At 32.5% G+C, this 23,627-nt stretch overlaps 1 protein-coding gene across 1 annotated transcript in view; it reads left to right on the forward strand.

Moving 5' to 3' along the window:
• Positions 1-23,627, forward strand: part of LOC149898376 (facilitated trehalose transporter Tret1-like) — a 47,796-nt gene that overhangs the window by 19,793 nt on the left and 4,376 nt on the right. Inside the window, exons 3-5 of the mRNA XM_090115496.1 lie at positions 20,201-20,356; positions 20,805-21,007; positions 23,383-23,569. Coding sequence (XP_089971622.1) covers positions 20,201-20,356; positions 20,805-21,007; positions 23,383-23,569 — 546 coding nt within the window. The remainder of the gene's footprint in view (positions 1-20,200; positions 20,357-20,804; positions 21,008-23,382; positions 23,570-23,627) is intronic.

Raw genomic sequence — 23,627 nt, forward strand, 5'->3', positions numbered from 1 at the left:
TTAATACCACAATAAGTAGATTTATGAAAAAATATATGAATTGTATTGAGTTTTTGCATAACTAAAATATTCATCAATTATATTTTATAATAAAACAAAGCATTATAGTAATTCTTTTTGTCTCGTTTATATACTAATGTTAAAAAATAAATCGTGATAGCAACGCGTGAAATTAAAATTCGTTCAGTCTAATTTTATGCGCTTCGAACTAAAATATTTCAATTTAACCAAATTAATTGAAATGTATTCATTCTAAAACGTAAACAAGCTGAAATTACTAAACTGTTCGGCGTTCGCCTATTCCAAAAAAATGTAACAGGACAGTAAAAAAATATAAACGTCAAGATCATTTTGGCGGGAAATATACGCAGGAAAGTTCATACTTCAGAAGAATAAAAACTTTTAGCGCATACGTGATCGCAATCAAAAGTGCAATAATTATCCAAATAATTTTTATCAACCGGGTAATTTTAATTCCATGTAAGTACATTTAAAATAAATTTTATACGCATCAAATAAATTGAATATTTGTACATTATTATAAATGTGAGGAAGTGTTTTAAATAATTTCTATAAGTCGATGATTATATGGTGTTTATGTATAATTTGTATATAATGACCTGCTACTATTAAACTTGACATCAGCTGATATGTAAACGCGATAATAATGCTGTAAATTGTGTTTTTTACAATAATAAATTGACTTAATTCGGTCATTCGGTCTGCTTTATTGTTATAAATTTTATATTACGTCTCCTTTTCGATTAGGTACCTATTCTATGACCTTCAATATTGTTTTCAATAGATATATCTGATAATAAATAGAAAATAAAATGACGAATCTTTAATAGTTATAATAGATAAATCATGATGAACCTTTATCAGACAGGCGAATATCACAGTGTCAAAACATATCTATCGTTGATACACTTGAACGAAGATTTACATAGAAAGATTACCCCTTGGGTGACTATTTTTGTTTTTAAATATTATTCTGTACATGTTCTCTTAACTTTTGATACTTAGATAACTTATAAAATATTTTGTTTCTTATTTCTTGGTACGACTACCTAGCTATGTTTAACTATCTATCTAATATATTGATCTTAATAAGTTATAAGATTAATTTGAAAAATTACAACATAAATAGAGTTCCAACCACATAAAAATCGATTTCTAAAAAGGAGCTGTTGTCCAAATTTTTCTTATCACTATTGCTATAGTCGGCTTACGGCTTATATCGCCATAGCTTTAAAAAAAATATTTCGGCCATTCTTATAAAATTAAATCTAGCTCACACATTTACGATAGAAAATAATAAAATGCACTCATTTTCCCGACGTTTCAATTGTAATTTACTTTGTAACAGAATAATTCACATTTTCCGCTTAACTTCTGTGTAGAAATACCAGTACTTAGGCATTGCAATTATACTATTCTTGATTATACAAAAAAAACATAGCGTTTGGAGCAAGTTGTTGTACCTACATACATAGAAAAACTTAGTGTTTGTCGATTGCCGCAATCAACGTTTTTCCTTATTTCACACACAACATGAAATAAAAAAAATGTTGTGTGGTTTTATGAAACCACGGTAAAAGTGAAACTTAGGCACAAAATTATCGTATTTGTACGATAATTATCGTACGGTTCGACCGTCACGCGACATGCGCTACACAGACCAAAAAGTTTGAGACGATGTAATAAAAGTTTCACTTAAAAAAATCTATTTAAATATAATCAACCTTTATAAGCAATAAAGTTAATGTATAGGATCTGGTTATCCCACCTATTATCTAGGTCACAAATCCCATTTTATGTTATGAGCAAAGATTTTAATTCTACTGAAACGTCTACCATCGTGGTTACAATCTTTTATTTTACTAGCGGTCCGCCCCGGCTTCGCCCGTGGTACATATGAAAAATAGATGTTGGCCGATTCTCAGACTTACCATTTACTTACTTAAAATTTCATGAGAATCGGTCCACCCGTTTCGGAGGAGTATGCAGACTTACATTGTGACACGAGAATTTTATATATAAGATTTATATATCATAGTCGTAACAAAAACAATTGAAAAGTATAAATAATATTTTATTTACGTTAATAGATTTTTAAGTTGCTTACCCTTTACATAAAATAATCTAACAAAAAAGTAATTTAAACGTTTTCAATTTAAAACACAAATAAAAAAATAATATGTCGCACGAAACAATGAACAATTCTATAGTGACTTGCATTTAAATAATTATTTCCATAAAAACAATGTATTTATATATAACAAGGGACTAAGGAAGTAGCAAATTCATGTACAATTATGTCTACCAGATTGTACATCACTTGATAAAACGCCAGAAAGACAATATCAACTTGCTGATAAAATGTCTGATAGACAATTTTTCAATTTTTCGGTACCTATATTTCATGAAATTGATAGATAAGCTAGTCAGAACATATCCAGTAGTTGTGTGGCTATAGATAGCTATATGCTGATTAAAAAATATAAAATAATAATATCCTTTCTCATACATTGTAATAGTACATAAAGCATAGGTTTATTACAAGACTAGGTTTCCGCCCGCGGCCTCGCCCGCTCAGTCAAAGAAAAACACACATAGTTCCCGTTCCCGTGGGATTTCCGGGATTGCGTCATTTTCCCGGGATAAAAAGTAGCCTATGTCCTTTCTCGGGTATCAAAATATCTTCATACCAAATTTCATGAAAATTGGTTCAGTAGTTTAGGCGTGATTGAGTAACAAACAGACAGACAGAGTTACTTTCGCATTTATAATATTAGTATGAATTCTAAAATATTAAAATTCAAAACTTGAGAGTATTAGATGCATTCAGACGTCCCTCATACTCAACTAAAAACTTATTAAAAATTTTATAATTTTAATATCTGAAAACATCATCCTAACATTTTTTTAATTACTTAATTAAAATTTTCTTATATTTAGAGCATTTTAATACAATGAAACAAACAAATTATATTTTTTTGTAATTTTTCCGTCTCGTTACCGAACAATAATAATTTTATGTTTATATATTCAAAAATTCGTGTTTATCAACAAGCAACGAGCCTAATCTTTTTCGTCCCGCGAAATAACAAAAATATAAAAGATAAACATTGTTGGCTAAGGGGTTATCTTAAAAGATTACAAGCTTAAATAATATAATAGTTACGATATTATAAAGATTATAAATTAAAATAATATCTAAATTGTAGATTTATAAAATTTAGGAGGTCGTATATCTATTGCCTATTGGTAATCTGTTATGATAATTAGAAAGATAAAGATAAATCGAAAAATATATGTAAGCATAATATTTTCTTGTATGTAGCTGTTATATATATTTCGCGTCTCCATCTATACTAATATTATAAAGAGGAAAGGTTTGTATATGTATATGTATGTATGTACGGTTTTCACGTATAAACTACTGGACCGATTTTGATAAAATTTGGCACAGATAATTTTTAGACGCTGATAAAGAACATCGGCTACCTTTTATTGCGAAATATTTACCACAGGCGAAGCCGGCGCGGACCGATAGTATCTTATATTTTTCGTGCTTCTAAAAGCTCTTCTAGAAGTCAATATAATTTTTAACTACAATTTAAATTAAACACGATACTTGAATAAACCAACCAACAGACAGTGAGAACAGTTATACTTTACATTCATTTAAAATTCTAGCAAATCCATACTAATATTATAAATGCGAAAGTAACTCTGTCTGTCTGTTACTCAATCACGCCTTAACTACTGAACCAATTTGCATGAAATTTGGTATAGAGATATTTTGATACCCAAGAAAGGACATAGGCTACTTTTTACCCCGGGAAATAAGATAGGTTTTATCTCGGAAATCCCACGGGAACTTAGCGGGTTTTTCTTTGATGCGCGGGCGAAGCTGCGGGTGGAAAGCTAGTATAGTATAAAGCATCGAATATGCTTGGATGTTCAATTTTTATATCACTCTTGTTCACTACTTCTAGTCATGTTTATTTTATAGATTTAATCTATAAAGATACTATCGTTTCAGAGATCGTATTTAACGTACACAAGAACTCAATAGTCGCACTCTGTAATTTTGAAAGTTTTACAAGGCCTACGTTTCGTAGCACTTTCGTAGACCATGTAGAGCCTATCATAATTCTATGTCAAAAAAATATTAAAACACCAATTTCACAGATATAAAAATTATTATTGTTTCTCATAATATTTTTACGACAAATACATTTCTTACTACATATTTTTTGTGATATATTGTAGTAAGACGATTTAGAAAAATATTTTCCCTATTATATTATAAACTAAATATCTAGCTAATGGCAACCCTAAAACGAGAAAAATTAAATGATTGCTTAAGGCTGCAGTCTAGCAAAATTGCGGTTTCAACAAGTTATTTGACAATTTTTTCCCGGCTAATGCAATGATAAACTGAATTTTTTTTTCTTGTTTATCAATTAGTGTTATATACGCAATGCGCGTGAATTTTTTCACATTTATAAAGTTACTTTATGTTACCTTAATCAGGCCTTCAAGATAAGTCTCTTTCCCCCAAAGACATTTCGAGCTAAGTTTGTGCACTCACTACGTTGCAACCGATTACAATTTACACAATCTGATCAGCGCATTATTATCCTTATATAGTCGTTATTAAAAACTGCTGAATACAATTGCCGAAAAACTTATGATTTTCTTAATTAGAACGTTATAAATTCATTAAATTTCCCATTTTTTGCCTTACAAAATCTATTGATAAATACTGCTTAAAGTTATTTTTTCCATTAATTTATTCGAGTTGGTTGAAGACCAATGAGTATTAATCCTTTAAAAAAATTTTTTTTTGAATTTTGATAATTCCTTAAATATTAAAAAAATATTTAAAATAATTAGGAAAAATCCTAGCGAATTTCTTTAGTCGCGCTCCTTGGGCCGGAGCGTTCTGACGTGTGCTCTACGCTCGATTTTCCTTCATACCGAAGTGAAAGTTGCTCTACTTCATTAAATTTAATATTTTTGTTAATTGATTATTTTTATCTTAGTTTTGTGCAAATATTCGTATTTTTAAACATTTGATTTCGATATGGAAAATAAACGAAAAAAATACGCGTGTAACTACTAGAAAAAAAAAATTATCTTCGAACATAAAGTTAATGAAACCAAATAGATTGCAAAGGTGATTGGCAACAATTTCTTTATTTTACGGGGTGTCAGTAAAGGGATGTATATTTCTTTAAAACTAAAGTAAGCTCATAAATTTTCTTATAATATAATTTTTTTGAAGTTCCAAAAATGTTTATTTTTCGTTTGAGAAATACGAAATCTATACTAATATTATAAAGAGGAAAAGTTTGTAAGTATGTATGTATGTATGTATGTATGGTTTTCACGCAAAAACTACTGGACCGATTTCAAAAATTCTTTCACCATTAGAAAGCTGCATCTTTACTGAGCAACATAAGCTATATTGCATTTTCAAAAAAATTAGAGATCCTTACCAAAAATGCAATAATGTAACCCAAGGTGTAAAAAAATCCTCAATAAAATTTCTGTCATCGCTGCGGAATCTATTGAAGATAGACCAAAAAAATGTTCTACGGTATTATAGAATGGATCAATAAATAAAATAAAATAAAAATAAAAATAAAAAATAAAAAAGCCTTATATTTCCAGAAAAAAGAAACTTAAATAACATTTGTTTTTTGTTTTTACTAAACTTAACCTATATTTGCCTTGTTTATATTAATTTAAATATATTTGTAGTTTTTAGTGTTTTGTTCAGTATTTTGGTTCGTTTTCCAGAACCCCTCCTCGGGTGAAGGCCTCCTCCAACGTTTTCCATTTTTCCCTATTCAGGGCTTTATGTATCCAGTCGTGGCCAGCCGTCCTGACAATCTCGTCCTGCCATCTCGTAAGCGGCCTTCCTCTGCAGCGCTTGCCCAGAGGGCCGGTCCATGACGTTACTCTCCTTGTCCATCTCTGGTCCTGAAGTCGCGCTACATGTCCCGCCCACTTCCATTTGAGTTTTAGAGACTGGTTTAGTGCGTCAGTAGCTTTTGTTGTTTGTCTGATTTTAGTATGTCTTATTTTTTGTATCTTTCTTATGTTGAGCATACTGCGCTCCATGCCTCGTTGACATGTAGATATTTTCTGTCTTATACTGTTTGTAAATTTCCAGGTTTGACAGGCGTACGTTAAACATGGTAGGAGGCAAGACGTCATGACCTTAGATTTAATTTGTATCGCCATATTGCTTTTGAATATTTCTTTCAGGCTCCAATATTTATTCCAGGCGAGTTGTATCCGTCTTTCTACCTCTCGGTCGTTGTTTGTTTTGTCAAAGCTGATTTGTTTACCCAAGTAAATATATGTATCTGTATAATTTAATGTTTTGTTGTCAACTGAAATTTTGGGTTTTACTCTACTGTTTGTCATTAACATCGTTTTAGTTAGATTCATCTCTAAGCCGATTTGTTTGCTGTATTTATTTAGTGTTTGTAGCATGTACTGTAGTTGGGTACTTGATTCAGAGAGAAGAACTATATCGTCCGCGAAACGGAGATGACACAAGTACTTTCCACCAATATATAGGCCGCAGTTTCCCCAGTCAAGCTTCCTTATTATATACTCCAAGATAGCGATGAACAGTGTCGGGGACATCGGATCGCCCTGTCTTACTCCTCTTTGTATGGGAAATCTTGGGCCGATTTTTTCCAGTTTTACTCTTCCTGAACTGTTATTGTAAATGCTTTTAATTATCTGTATGTACTCAAAATTGACCCCCTGTTCTTCTAGAGCGTTCCAGATACTTGAATGTGCTACGGTATCGAAAGCTTTTTTGTAGTCTATGAAGGCAATATGTAGATTTCTTTGTTTCTCTTGGTACTTTTCAATCAGTAGGTCTATAGTATAAATGTGGTCAATGGTAGAGAAGCTTTTCCTAAAGCCTGCTTGTTCTATTGGTTGTTCGGGTTCTAAAATGACACTTATTCTTCGATTTATAATAGACGAAAAGATCTTGTATAAGCACGGCAGTAAGCTTATTGGTCTGTAGTTGGCGATGTCATATGGTGCTCCTTTTTTATAAATCAATATTATATTTGATTCAGACCATTGTGTAGGTATATTGGCTGATTTCAGTATGCGGTTAAACAATTGTGTTAGTGGTGTAGTCAATAAGGAACACGCTGTTTTTATGGCCTCATTTGTGATATGGTCTGGACCGGGGCTTTTTTCAACTTTTAGCTTGTTTATCGTATCAGCTACCTCCTTGTTATCTAATGGTTTTACTATGTTATCAGTTGTTGTCAGGCACTTTATGTTAGTGTTGCATTCTATGTTTTGATAAGCGGTCGTCTGGTTCTGGTTGCTGTAGAGGGTTTCGTAAAAGCTTGTTGCTATATGTAGAACGTCCCTACGCTTATTTGATATTTGTTCCCATTTTTTTAAACCTTCCACCCAAGTTTTGTTGGTTTTTAACTGTTTGAAAGCTCTTTTTGTGCTGCCTGTTAGTTTAAGATGTTTTTCTATAGTATTTGATCTGTAGCTTGCGTAGTCTTGTTTTATTCGTTTGCTTATAAGTTTGTATAACGCAGCAATTTCATTTTTAATAGTTCTTGTTTTATTTTTGTTTTGTTGTAGTATTCGTCTTCTTGCTATAAGTGTTCTAGTACTTTCTGATAGGATGTTATTCTTTATGTTTGTGTTTTGTCTAGCTTTTTGAAGACTCTGGGTTATGATGCTAACTATTTTGTCGTAGTGTGTTTGAATTGGAGTGTTTTCGTCAATGCATAATAAATCTGGTAGGTGGTAGGCGACGCATTCTCTATATTTCTTGATTTCTTCTTCGGTTGTCAACTTAGAGTTTGGGTAAGATGTGTAGCTGCTTCTACTCTTTGTTTGTTTTGTCCACGTAAATGTCGCTCTAATTGGTCTATGGTCTGAGGAGTAGCTGAGATTTAGAACTTCGATATTTTTTATCATGCTTGGTTTGTTAGATAAAATAAAATCGATCTCATTTTTGTGTTTAGTATTTGGCGAACGCCAAGTCCACCTGCGATTTGGTTTCTTTTTAAAAAAGGTATTTAAGATCGAGATTTTGTTTTCGAGAGCGAAGTCAATCAGTGTTTGTCCTCTTTGGTTTCTAATACCATATCCATGTTGTTTCATTATCAGATATTCTGCTGGTTTTGGTTGGCCAATTTTAGCGTTAAAATCTCCCATGATTATGTAAACTTGGTAAGACAAGTCGAGTGCTTTGTATATGTCAGCGTAAAAGTTTTCAATCTCTTCTTCTTTTGCTGATTCTGTGGGCGCGTACGCTTGTATAAGTGATAATTTGCTACCATGTAGATTTAAGTTTAATAGAGCGACTCTTTCACTGATACTTGTAAAACTTTCTATACTTTCTTTGTGGCGTTTGTTAATTAGAAAGCCCACTCCGTAGAGCCCTTGCGTAAGCCCCGTGTAGCAGAGAATGAAGTCTTCATATTCTTCGATTTTTGTCCCGGTACGTCGAATTTCAGCCAATCCAATTATATCAAATTTAACATTGTTTAGTGCTTCCTTAAGTTCAATCAGGTGACTGTAAGTCGACAGTGTTCTTACATTGTATGTTAATATGTATAGCTTTTGTAGTGTTTCAGGAATCACGGTTGTCTCTTTTTGTGTTTTGTTATTGTTACTTGCTAAGATCGTTGGAGGGTTTTGGTCGTTATCTTCCTCGGTGACCAGCCGTGTTGGAAGATGGTTTTTGTTTCTTTGTTGATTATGTTTGAGTGGTACATTTGTTTGGGAGGGGGGCGGTAATTGCTATTGGTTGTTTTTATTCACATTTTCGTTGTTTTGGTGCTGCAAAGTATTCTTGTCGTTTTTGTTAACTAAGTAGTTTAGTAAGCCTGGTCTTACGAAGCCTTCCGACACACTGTTTGATCTGCGTATTGGAGAGTTTGGATTTTTTGTTTTATTCTTTTTGGTGGTTTGTGAAATACGTGTTTAGAATGGATCAATATCTACAAGAAAGTCCGCGATACCATATGTCCATCTTCAGTAGTTATGTTACTACAACAACTTTTTTACGTTTTCAAAGTAAATAGAAGTGCCGACAGTAATCAAACCATGTTATCCATACACATATATTAATCCTTATCCCATTAAATGATGTTTTATTATAGACTGTTTCAATACCAGCAAAATACTTTTTAAATGAAAAGAATTGGATATTCCATTCAAAACATATAACGAATTTTTAAAAGTGTCAATCTACAGAAAATAGTAGGTATACTGTTCGAGCAGGCCGTAGTGCGGGGGTCACGGAGGAATTCTACCAATATGCGTCTTGACGGAACACAGTGGGGTTTTGGTCGGTAGGAATCCGACATAACCCACGGCCCCTCCTCCGGAGGCCGTGGGTATCTATGAAAGATTTCCACACTAAAACAAAAAAAAAAGGCCGTAGTGCGAGACGGGTGAAAGCGGCGGGAAGTGCGGGAAAGGTGATTTTCATGTGATTAAAAATTAAACCTATAGTCCGACCTATAGCAGACTTTTCACTGTAACGATATCGCTATCTATGCGGGTGAAACCGCAGGGCATTGCTAGTATAATATAAACTTGTATTGAGAACTTGAACTTCCCAAGTTCATCCGGGGAAATCCCCATACGGGGAAAATGATTTGTTTACTCCAAAATTGATCCGAGGTGTTTTAATTTTTTCTTCTAGTCATTTTCAACGTAGCGGCATGTTGTTTGATTATTAATTTTGTAACTTAAATACAGGATGTTGGTTTTATATTCTGATCTTACAGACGCGCTGACAAATTTAGTCCGCCATTTCTAGTTTAGTCTACCAACTCTAAGTACCAATATTAAAACGAATGGATTATCATCACATCATCAAAACTCAGATGTAATGGAAGATCACAAGAACATAGAAAATTCAGTGGGTGTTGAGAACTAAACAAACAGAAGTAACAGAGACGCGAAGAATAGAAAAAGAGGAGAAAAACGATAATTCGTTGATGCTTTCCCTTTTTGACGTATTGTTAGGGTACATCACCAATCTGCAAAACAAAACTGATGATTCCCAATTGCTGATTAAAAATGAAAAACAAATAATCGACAACAGTGGTGAAAATTTGCTGATCACAATGAAACATCCTTCAGTGGTAGCAGATTTACTCATTTCAAATGTATCGGTGAACAGCGTAAAGGAGAGGAGGACAGGAAAACATTATGAATGTGGATGGTGGATTGTATACAGGGTGTAATCGATAAGTATGTGCAGGCGATTATGACTTTATTATTGCAGGTATCAAAAAACTTAAAACTGATATCGAAATTACTTTACCTAATGAGCAAAATGACAATAATAACTTTTTAAAAGTATAACGAGAAATATCTAAAAAATTTACTTTATACACTCCCATATCAAAAAGGGAAAATGGGACTAGTAGAAGTTAAATGTCTAATTCCGGCAAAAGACATGAATGCGGAAGATGTGGTTAAAAAAAATTTAATATTTGAAATACAATGCAAAAAATAACACTTTTTTCATAGATAAGAATCATGACTATTTTTTCTAAATTCAGGGACAACTAAACGTTGCAGAAGCAGAAGTCTGCTTGTTTGCTGTTTGGACTGGAGTGAATAATTCGTTAAAAATAGAATATAATATAAAAAGTATGTAACGTTTAGGCAAAATAAAATGATGGACCATTATCAAGATTTTACATAAATTGCCTACTGTCAGAATTGATTGATTCGAGACTTCAGCATTCGATGCCCATCAAGGACCCATCCTATATCATTCAAGCGATTGAAAAAAAAGAGATAAATCCAGTGCAACCGATAAAGCATCAGAATACTAGCAAAAGATTTATTAGGTTTATCAATATAAATCTATATATTACACATAATATAATAAATCTGTAGAAGACGCGAAGACTGACAGCCGCGCGGACGGAGTCGCGGGCGGAAGCTAGTCAGAAATAAATATCTTTTGTTTTCATTTGCGTATTTTTCTATTTTATAATTTTTTAACACAAACATTACATTTTTTTTATTATATAACTACAAAATTTGTTTATCCGTTTTATTAGTTAAACTGAACAACTTTCACTAAGAAACTTAGGTCGAAAAAAATGTATAGAGTTATGCATTTTGTATGGCAAGCTTATTTTTTTTTATATTTCGTCCAAATTTCTTTGTAAAAGTTGATCAGTTATATAAACATGAAGTTGAAGATATCAATAGAAAGTATTCGCAAATTTTGTGTACTGATAAAAAAAAATCACCCGGTGTAATTTTTACGAAAATTGTTTCAAATTGTCATTTTTGGTACTTATTACGAATAATAAATTATACATACGAATGATTTAATTTTTAAAAATTAAGTGGAGCAACTTTCCCTTAGTACATTTGTATTATTTACATATAGGATGACAGGATGCATTTGTTTGCACTACTAGACCAAGCCCTTAACGGAGCATTCGTTAGTCATAACATCAGTTATCAGAGAGTTCCAGTAATAATCCATCCGTTCGGGAGATTAGCCAAAACAAACTGATAGACAGAATTGTTTTATGTTATTATTATAATAGATAAATAATTTATACATACTTTGTACTGAAAATGCACGGAAAAAGTTATGTTGACCTTACTAAGTTAGACATAAATTGTAAAGAAAATGAACTTCTTTATATGGACAAAGTCAAACGCTTTAGCTATAGCATTTATAAGATATTGGGGGTTATCAAAACGTAAAAAGTAAAACATTATATAACATAATATTATCTACAGTACATAGGTATGCAGTATGATAAATCATTATCAATATTAACCTTCAATAAAATATACACTTATCACACATGATAATGATTATTATGAAAAATAATTTAATCGCACATGAATATGGTATTTAACTCGCAAACATGTTGATAAATCGAGTTTTATTTAATAGTAGAAAATGTATAAGGTACTGCGCAAATTACATAAATAAAAAAAATGTGTGCGTGTACACACGTTAGAGGTGAAACTTCTTTACTACCTTATTTTAATACATTTATTATATACATATATACATTAATACATTTATTATATACATATACAGGGTGTCCCACTATTGGTATACTAAGCGCGAAGGGACTTGTAGTTTTGCATACACTGATCACGTAAAATATACTTAAAACAACAAAATTACGTCAATAATTTTTTGCTAAATTTTTCCTGAAAATCCATGTTTTCTTCTCTAGCTTCGCGCAGCCGGTATATACCGCTTCTCTAATGTGAGCATTTTGTCTATGAAAACATAATATTAAACGATAGCTCGACATGTGCTGGTGACAAAGTTGGGCGGGTTGCTTGTTATGGGTGTATACATAAAGTTTTAAGAATTCATCTACTTGAAAAAAAAATGCGTCTGGAATTTTTTAAGTATTTTTTACGTACTTAGCGTATGCAAATCTATAACCTCCTTTGGGCTTAGTATACCAACAGTGGGACACCCTGTATACATTAATACATTAATTATATTACATTTATTATTTACATTATTTTAATACAAAAAATAATTTACTATATGCAACTTTACAGAAATACGTCAATCACACGCGGTAGCGATAAAAATAAGATGCGCGTAACGGAAAAATGTCACGCGTAACGAAAAAATGTTGAAAATTTTTAATATATTATTATTGCACTTTATAGAACAAAATAATACGGAAATCGTCATATACTCATCGCACAATTGAATTAAACACTGAAGACAAACTTACTAAAACTTGTACCTACCAGAAATTTGTATAGTAAATTATTATTAAATATCATATTTAGAAAACGTATTGCTAAATAGTGACATTTAGAAATAGTAAACAATCAAGACTCTCCCAAAAAAAATATTTAAATTATAATTAGTAAAAGGCTAGTTATATTCAAATAGACGAATAAACATGCAGAATCACAGATAGCTCTACAAAATGAGCTTCACAGCGGAAATTATAAGATCTGAATATTTCCGCATACAAACATAAGTTGTTTTTGTCGGTAAATGAACATACATACACTACATCCTGAGCCACAGTATAATCATCTATACTAATATTATAACGCTAAAGAGTTTGTTTGTTTAAACGCGCTAATCTCGGGAACTACTGAGTACTGGTCCGATTTGAAAAATTCTTTCGGTTTTAGATAGCCCATTTATCGAGGAAGGCTGTGGCTATCATCACGCTATCACCAACGGTTAAATTCGCGGGGCACAGCTAGTATAATATATTATGTACATTGCTACACCATTTGTAGGTAATATCAATATACTGTTTATCGAATAGGTAATGTACTTTGATCATTTTTGACCTTACGTTACTATCATACCTCAATAACTAATACTAATTATCTACTATAATAATTAATTTAATTGATAATGTAGGTACCTACTACATAGTTACGCGTACAGGTGCACTCAAGTAGCAATAACATTATTTTTATAATAATAAAAAATTAACCAATATAATATGTTTATTTTTAATAATTTCCTTCAGTACGTATTTATCACTATAATTAAAAATAGAATAGACGATAACAATAATAATTATTTTTGCGAAGTTAAAAACAAAATAGAAAAACATAAATACAATCGATTGACTTCTATAGAAAATGGAATTAAACAATAATATATGGTTACGAATGCAGTTTCTACTGTCTTCACGTCTGATAATAATCAGAATTTCAAGATAGATTGAAATAATTTCTGAAGTGGGTCGAGGGAATTTTATTCTACAACCAATTACCATTATAAACATATCCTACGTAAGATTAATATTCAATGATACTTATGTGATGCTGTGGACCATCAGACATAATAGGAATATAATAATTTAAAAGGTGATAATAATATATTATTTCGTGTTTAAAAACTTTAAAAATGATTAACTTCTGTATACTATAGGACACAATTTAACCTTATTTAACACAAGTATAGTCAAAGAAAGTCAACACATAATCTAATTATAATTTCGACTTAACTGCAACAATAGCAATACAATAAGATATGACTAAACCTTCGCAAACACGATAATTTACAGCCACAAGATGTTGTAAAATGCTATTTCCTATCTTATCAACTTATCAATATTATAATTGTATTACATTTTAATAAAACAATAAATATTGGCACGGATGGTTATAATAAGTAACTAAATTTGGATAGGATTATGTTATTTGAGTTATTTTTCTGAAGATCGGTTTCTTTAATCTTTTGATTGGAAAAAGTAATTCCTATTTTGTAGAATTAAAATTAAAGCAATTTTCTTATTTTGTTATTCATCATTAATATAAAACATCAAATGTTGTGTGAGTAGCTCAAAATTAGCCTGAACATTACCTTTATGAAAAGAAGAATAAGTGCTAATCCCGAATTAAATCTATCTCTGAGCAAAATTTTATACATATACTATTAGCTGTTTGATCATCATGAAAGGATAGAACTAAGAATCTTTCATTATAATATTATTTAATCCGACGTTTTGAAGCTGCTCACCTGCTCCTTTGCTTGCTCTGACATAAAAAAAAAACCGGCCAAGTGCGAGTCGGGCTCGCGCACAAAGGGTTCCGTAGCAGCAAATATAATAAATTACAGTTAAATCAACCTATCTCAAAAACTATAAGAGATACTTTGATCAAACCAAAAATCGTTGAAAGAGTTAATTAGCATGCATCACCTCTATTTTTTTTAGAATTTTATACCCCGTAGTTATAAAAATAGAGGGGGGGGGACATACTTTTTACGACTTTGAGAGCTGATATCTCAAAAACCGTTCACTTTAAGAAAAATGTTTTTTAGAAAACTTTATATCATTTTAAAAGACCTTTCCATTGATACCCCACACGGGTATGTACATCGAAAAAAAAAATTTCATCCCTCAGTTACATGTATGGGGGGCCCCACCCCCAATTCTTTTTTTTACTATTTAGTGTCATATTTTTGTAGCGGTTCATACAACACATATTCCCATCAAATTTCATCACTGTAGTACTTATAGTTTCCGAGTAAATCGGCTGTGACAGACGGACAGACGGACAGACGGACAGACGGACATGACGAAACTATAAGGGTTCCGTTTTTGCCATTTTGGCTACGGAACCCTAAAAAGACGCGTGAAACTCGGGGACTGCCGCGGCCGCGGTAAAGCTATTGCATGCTATGCCTTCAAGCCACACCTCCGCGCCCGTCGGAGTGGGGAGCTTGAGGTTTTTCGTTACTAAATTTCTGGATTCGGTCCCCGCGCTCAAGGCCCGCGATAGAAGCTATGCAATAGCTTAAAAAAAACTTTACAGCGAGTATAGTCACGATTTTAAATGTTCAATACTCTAATAAAACACAAGAAAGTACTAAAACAGGCCTAATAAATAATAGGATACATTACATAATTATGTTTAACAAATAAATTAAGACATAGACAATGTGGATGTCGTAATCATTATCATTTACAAGTTGTAAAGACACACTTTCTTGTAATCATACTGATAGGCTATAGCACTCTAAATTATCTATTGATAGAGTCGATAAATGAATGTTCCTACTACTTCACGTGAATATTTTCCAGTAACTGGTAGTTTTTATCTACTTACTTAGTATAAAATAAGTCGGGCTTTCCTTCCTGACGCTATAACTCCAGAACGCACGAACCGATTTCCACGGTTTTGCATTCGTTGGAAAGGTCTCGGGCTCCGTGAGGTTTATAGCAAAGAAAAGGTGTCTCTGGTGGCGAAACGGAGTTCGCCCGGTTTGCTAGTTAGCTATATAAATAAAAAATGAATCAAATCAACACAAAAAATCGTTTTAATGTAAAGATAGAGTTAAAAAATAAAAAACCCTTTGATATCGTAAAATTATTACATTCACCGATCCTTGATAAGTGTACAAAGTTTGAATTAATCTGTCTATTTAAAGTTCAAAGCCAAAATCGAGTTTAAAATCGATTACATACAAACTTACAAATAAACAGGTGAAGCTAATATAAGCGTGTTAATAAACACAACCCGAGCGGAACCGAGTGGCACAATCAGTATTATAAAGTATAAACAATAGAGTTTTCAGAATCCAAAACATGTGATACAATTGACATAATAATGATGGCAATTGTTCTTCTTAGCCAAGTTATTAAAACGTCAGCAACATAAATAAATACATAATACTGTCGTAAATGCATATTTTTCCAATCTGCCAAATATTTAAATGGGTGTGATATACCGTCACAATTAACGTAAAAGAGCACGTGTAATAAACAATTGTTATGCATAGTTTATTTATAGTGATGTAAAAATAAAAACTATCACGCGACGCCCGAGATTGATCGGAATAATGTTTTGTTGAAACGTTTTCAGTGGGTGTGGATTGTTGACTTGTCTGTATTTATTTGACGTAACTGAATGAAGGGAAAGGAATTGACTTTCATCATCATCATCATCATTACCAGCCTTTGTTCGTCCACTGCTGGACGAAGGCCTCTTCCAATGCACGCCACTGAGCCCGGTCGACGGCCCTCTGCCGCCAATTGTGGCCAGTTAGTTTGAAGTTTTAAGCGTTTGGCGTTGGTTTAACGTTTGAAGCGATACTATTGGTTATTTACAAACACATTCCTCGCTACAATCCTCGCACAGTATAGGTGGAAAAGCACCTTTAACATGTTTTTATTAGCTTCACCTGTGTGTTTGTATATAACATTCAGACAGATTTAATTTAAACTTATTTGTACACTTATTAAGGATTGGTGATAATATAATAATTAATTATTTGTTTGTTTGTGTCATTTATCCCAAAAACAACTCGAATGGTTTGAAGAATTCTTTTTCCATTAAAATGTAACATAGAGCTTTTTGGTTTACCTAGTAACATAGCTTTTTTTAACGAGTTAATCCAGTCAATAAAAGTTACTAGTTATTTTATAAGTATATATATAATTCATAAGGAAAATTGTGAAGATATTAAGACTACCTACTACGTTAATCAAGACACTAATTTTTACACTCAATGGTTAGTTAACTATATCTGTCAACTAGAAGTTAAAACGCAGTCTATTTATTAATTAGTTACTAACTATCTAGCTCGAAACCTTATCTGTCTAGGATGAGTCGTATTTTTGTTCTCGGAGACAATATATATATATCAATAATTATTATGCTATCTTTATGATGCTATTGTTAATATTTCTGAAGCCATCTACGGGGGCCATTAATGAGAAGGTCTTTCCGGTTGAACATTCTCGTCAAATATGATATAATTTACGTATAATACCTAGACAGTAGAACTATAGCTACAATATTGAAGGGTCCAATAGCGCATATAGATCTAAACTTTTAAGAGAAAAAAAAGTGCCATATCATTTTTAATCAGTCCTACGTTGTGGCTTATAGTTAATAGGCAAGTGGCCACTGAAAATATAGGTAGTCTGACATTTGTGGTCGGGCCTTTGCCATCAGTCCACGTAGGTACCAGTGTCGTAAAAAAATGTAAAATGATAGCGTTATGTAGGTTGTCTAGCGTCATCATTTATATAAATATACTAGCGGCCCGCCCCGGCTTCGCCCGTGGTACATATGAAAAATAGATGTTGGCCGATTCTCAGACTTACCCGATATGCACAGAAAATTTCATGAGAATCGGTCCACCCGTTTCGGAGGAGTATGCAGACTAACATTGTGACACGAGAATTTTATATAAATATATACTATTATACATTACTGTTATAAATCATAATTGTAACACCCCAGGTGGTACACATACTCCTATGACTACTCTGCCATAAAAAAAAAGACTAAACTGCAAGATCTCAATACAATAACACGTCAAAACGGGACGCAATGTCAATAAATTAGCCGGTCAATTGGGAAGTGGCGTATTATCCCGTCTTATGTTGCTCTTATTTTTAGATACCAATGCAAAGGGGCTTTTAATATACCTACATATATATAGAAGTGCGTGCCACATTCGTTTGAACTAAAAGGATAGGAAGAAATAGAAATAGATAGGTAGCGAAGAATTCTTGTTACAGTCAAGTAAACAAAACATCTCTTAAACTAAACTCCAGTTAAAAGCGTCTTTGAATCAACCTACAGCTTTTGTACTATGTGTTTTATTATTACAAATATTCCTACTTCAAACATTGGTTTTGTATTTATCTATTTTTCACGATTTTTCCTTATTTATCAACTGTGAAACCATAATGAGTACAACTATTATTTTAAACAACTGTAGAACCCGATTGCTTGATTTATACCGGAATTATTGAAGGTTTATTTATATGACTATATTTGTTTATTTTCTAAATACTATTTCGATCAGCGACTGGGATATAACAGGATCTATTTAATAAACATGTAAATACGATGATGTATGTATTTGCGTCACAAGGTACAAAATAAATGATAGTAACTAGTGACTAATAAAGTTACAATATTGTTGATATGTTATTATCAAAATAGAGCGTTCCATCCGCATAAACAATAAAAATACAACGAGTACAAAAACTTGTAACAGATAACATAATAGGTACCTAATATACTACTTAGTAAAGAGAATTAGCGTTATTGTATTCCAGACCCATATGGTATACTCCACTAGGAAGATATTTAACTGTGACGTGAATTTATAAGTAATTAATTTTTATTAAAACCACTTTCCAAAAATTCTCGGTAGATGCCTTACAATTATTTTTTTGCAGAATTTAGGACATTCAGGTTTATGTAGCATTCCTAATTATAGTTCTTACCTACTAGGGAAAGAATACAGAATTTCCAACAAGGGAAATTCCATAAAACCTCCTTGCTCTCCAAGTGTTTGTTTTCATTAAGAATTACCATACGTTAAGCCAAGCCAAACAACATTAAAGCCAAGCCCGCATTTTCAATCACTTGTAACGTGTTTGAGCTTTGCTGTTCAATAGAACTAAGGGATAATAAATTGTCTATGGAATTATAGCTATGTAGAAACAAATATACAGTTACTATTAGTCAGAAAATTTGCGTAAATATGAAGAGGTGCTTTAAGGATAATTATATACCTACTTTTACAACGTGCGATAGAGTCAAAACTCAAAAATATGAAAAAGTGTTTTATGGATTTCTAAACATAGATATTTTCTTAGACACTTCAGATTTCATACAAATCTACGATTATCAAACCTAGGCTATACTATATCAAATGAAGTAACACAATTTTCAGCTACTTACTCGTAGTTTTTTCTAACCCCACAATTTAACAATGCTACTTATTCAGCGCATTTTTCATAAAAAATATAAAATTACAATCCATTTTATAACAACTAATTAAATAGTTCACAAAACATATGAATTATACATGAATGCAGCATTTAATAAAATCAGTGTGACGATCATCTCTTGTTCAATTGTCTGTAAAACTGCTTCCTACTTCAAACAATCGTAATAATACAAATATTTACATTAACGCACTAAAACTTTTCAACGCAAATAGGTCTTTATTTCCTTTAGATAAGAGCTAGAATAGTGTATAACAATATGGTATATTGGAGCAACATATTTGTAAGCTGTATAAATAATCACAACGATTTCCATAACGAGAATCCTTATCTAGGAAATTGCTTTTCATTATAATATTTTTTTCTATAAATAAATTGGGATTCTATTTTCGATTTTTTAGGGTTCTATTTGTTGATTGTTACTTGTTAGTCATATACGTATATATGAATTAAAAAGTTTTAAAAGTAAAGTGTAATGTCCCGTTATAGGGTATAGTAAATGCATTTCTAATTAATTTTCTTTATCGAATTTTCTTCACGGATAAGTAGAGATCAGCCTTTCTTGCAAGACTAAACTTAGACACCTTGATTCTTCACTCACGTATAAACCATCGTAGTCTTTAGTGATAATACTATTCTAGCTTCACCAAGCTGACCTATCGCAACTGCTTCTGCTATCCATAGGAACATTTTGACTACTTTTTTTCATTGCTATTTCTCGTCTTTTAGTCATGATGCTATAGTATCCTCCTCGCACTCCTCGATAAATATCCACTAAGAAAATAAAATTTCAATTAAAAACAGTAGTTTTTGAGATAATAGCACGTTCCACCAAAGAACCACCAAGACACATACTTTTCAGCTCTATAATATTGAGTAATCGTGTTAGTAACAACGATATTATCTTCCAGCGAACCTACTGGTCGCGTCGTTAGGTTACAACATGGGGTGGACGGCGCCCATCAATGTCAAACTGAATAACACAGAAGAAACGCCTTTGGACAAACTGCCGACATCTGATGAGGTTGCGTGGATGGGATCTCTGGTGTCTGTTGGAGCTATACTTGGTATGTAGAGGCTTTTTAATTAAATTTTAATAAACTGTAGTTTATGGATTGCTATTACAGAAAACTCATTGTGTGAATTATACTATCTATGTTTAGAAAGCATTTTATCGTAATTATTTGTTTTTTTCTTATAGTTTACAGATTACATTTACAGAATCACTCCTACATTTAATAAACATTGTCCAAATTGTCTATTGCTTCTCCAGTGACCGAACTGACCAAACCGACCAAATTCTGACCAAACTGCGTAGCTAATTTTTCCAAATAGATCAATATTTTTCAGACTTACTGTGCGAAATTTGTTTGTTACAATGTTGAAATTTTGCGTCTCTATCCGAGGCTATGGAATGATTTTCTTCTTATAAGTCTACGTATTTTACGAAACGATATAGCAGTATTATATGCACTAATAAACAGATGTTCAATATCTAAAATATCCTTTTCCCAGGTCCCTTCGTCGGTGGTCTAGCCGCGTCTAAAATCGGCAGAAAATGGGCGTTAATGGTGTCCACCATTCCTCTATACATTGGCTGGGTGTTAGTTGCCGTGGCTCAGACCATGGCCTACCTGTTCGCTGCTAGAGTGTTCTGGGGTATTGCTGTGGGCATGGTGTTTACTATATCGCCTATGTATTGTGCGGAAATAGCCACGGTGAGTTACTAGTTAAAGGATTTGGAGCCTATTTTGGGAAGTTCTCTATTTTTAATTAATTTAACATTTGACCATTGGACATAGGTCTACCATTTGCGATATTGACCGTGATTTAATTGGTGGAGAAACTTATTCTATCTTGCTTTTAATAATCCAGGTTTGTCGAAAAGTGGACTCTTGCAAAGAATTCCTTAGCAGTTCCAACGAGAAATGAAGTACTTATTGCATAATAGTACTTAAAGATACATATTATCTCCCTTTACTCTAGAGATAATATTTTGCTTAGTCATTCTTCAATTTGCGTTTTATTTCTAAGTATATACATTTAATACGTGTCCACGTACTTCTTGATCTTATAAATTAACTATTTCCATTTCTTTCGGATCATTATACATATTCACTATTCAGCAAGTATATTTCTAATTAATTATGACGTATTATTATTCTATAATGCTAAATAACTTCGTCAAATGATGCAATCTACCTGACCTATGTTGACTACAATGTGAGGTTAGGAATATAGGTTATGTGCCCGAATTGTAATGAAGGAATGTTAGATTGGAGTCATACTGTTTTTATAGATCAATAATTTAGGAATAAGAAGGCTTGTCTATTCCGTAATTTTCTTGCACTTCCATAAAATACGCGGACGCTTTACCTACTTGTGGATTTAGGATAGCCGATAATTAAAATTCTGAAAGATCTCTCACCGGCACATGTCGTGATGAAATTTATCTTAGGATTTCGCTTTTATCGTAATATCAAACAAAAATATTGTTTATGTATAATTGCGATAAATGGATGAAACAGTCTAAAATCGTATCAGATGCAAATATTATTTTTTTTTTAATTTTAGCATCCTAAGTCATACAATATACCTATGGTCCGGGAGCCAGCAGCAGATTTTATGACCAAGTTCCTCTCAAGCGGTAATTAGTAAAATGCATCAAAGTATAGTATTATGAAGCCTCGTGAACGTCAGCTGGAGCTCGGTTGGGGGGAAGAGCGGTTGTAGCCTCCCGTATCAGCTGACGGTTTTTCCACCAAGATACAGCCAGCTGACATATATATTTATCCACAGTTACATATAAGCTATCATCAGGTAAATTTTTGTTTGAGAGGAAATAACGGAAAATAATTTTTTCTTTAAATTTAACTTTCATGTTCGAGACACCAGCTGACGTATAATACACCATGTTGTAACCAGCTGACTTTTTTTTTTCGTTGAGATATTGGGTTAGCTACAATTTGACAAATTTTTAGCTGAGAGGAAATGAATGAATGAATGTATTTTTTTCCTATGTGCGTGGGAGGCTACAACCGCTCACCCCCCCAACCGAGCGCCAGCTGACGTTCACGAGGCTTTATAATACTATACTCTCATGCGTCTGACGAATTATCTCTTGAGAGGAAATAATGAACCAAATTTGCACCTGGCTCCCTAACCACTATTGGTCCAAGCTTCATACAATTTATCACTACAAAAATTATTTTGAAAATTTGTATAAAAACGATCAATTCCATACAATAACATACTTAATGTTTAAACATCATGAAAATAATAAATTAATGTGCTTTAATCCATTTTTATTTCGAGGGTGTGTGCAGATAAGCTTATCATTACTGTGCCAAGGATCGCCCTTCACCATACTTCTCTCGTTGATAACTTACGTGGAGATTGCATGTAATTTATGCACTTTGATAACCTGCTAATAATAATATATTAAATGAGCATCGTCATAATAGTTGGGACTTTCATAATATTTAAGTACGAAGTCCAGTTGGTCATAGTAATAAATTTTAATTTGTAGTTATAAAAAATGTTGAGGAAAAGAAAAATAAAAGAATCGGCAAGAGTAAAAGTTGAAGTAGGGAATTTATTACACACTATCGTTAATAGCATCAATCATACTACAATTTTTATGCATAACAGCCAATGAATAGGTAGAATAGATATAAGATAATAATTATGACTGAATCCAACTTCCAAGCAAGATACACCAGCTGAATTCAAATCCCTACTTATATCATTTATAAACTTGTAAAATTAACTCTTTCCGTCTGTCTCTTCTTCACGCGTAAAATATAACTGAAGTGATTTGAACGAAATTTGATATAATTATAATTAGAGATCTGAGAAAGGCCATAGGTGATAGGATAGATTTTATTGCGGAAATCCTACGGGAACGGGAACGATACAGGTTTTCCTTCAACTACGAGGACGAAGGCGCGGGTGGAACGCTTGTTTAACACTACTACTGGGAATAATGTAGTTTTCTACTGCTGGAAGAATTCAAATTGCTTCAGATTTTTTTTACAAACAAGCAATTATAATTTTCCTTAAATATATAGATATTATTTCTATCATTTAACAGGATGACAGTCGAGGTGCACTCGGCTCGTTCCTGCAAGCGTTCATCACGCTCGGTTTCCTACTAATCTACGGCATCGGGCCTTATATCTCGTATTCTGCTATCGCGTATGTCGGTACGGCCGCTGTTGCTGTTTTCTGTGTACTATTCTTCTTTATGCCGGAGAGTCCTACGTATTATTTGTTGAAAGGTATGTGCTTCTACTTTAATAATTTAGTTATCGAAAAATATATTTAGATTATCCTAAA

This window comes from Colias eurytheme, chromosome 23 (genome assembly GCF_061535395.1).
Source record: "Colias eurytheme isolate Ceu_HAF_F1 chromosome 23, ilColEury1 Martin Lab GWU primary, whole genome shotgun sequence".
Classification (NCBI taxonomy): domain Eukaryota; kingdom Metazoa; phylum Arthropoda; class Insecta; order Lepidoptera; family Pieridae; genus Colias; species Colias eurytheme.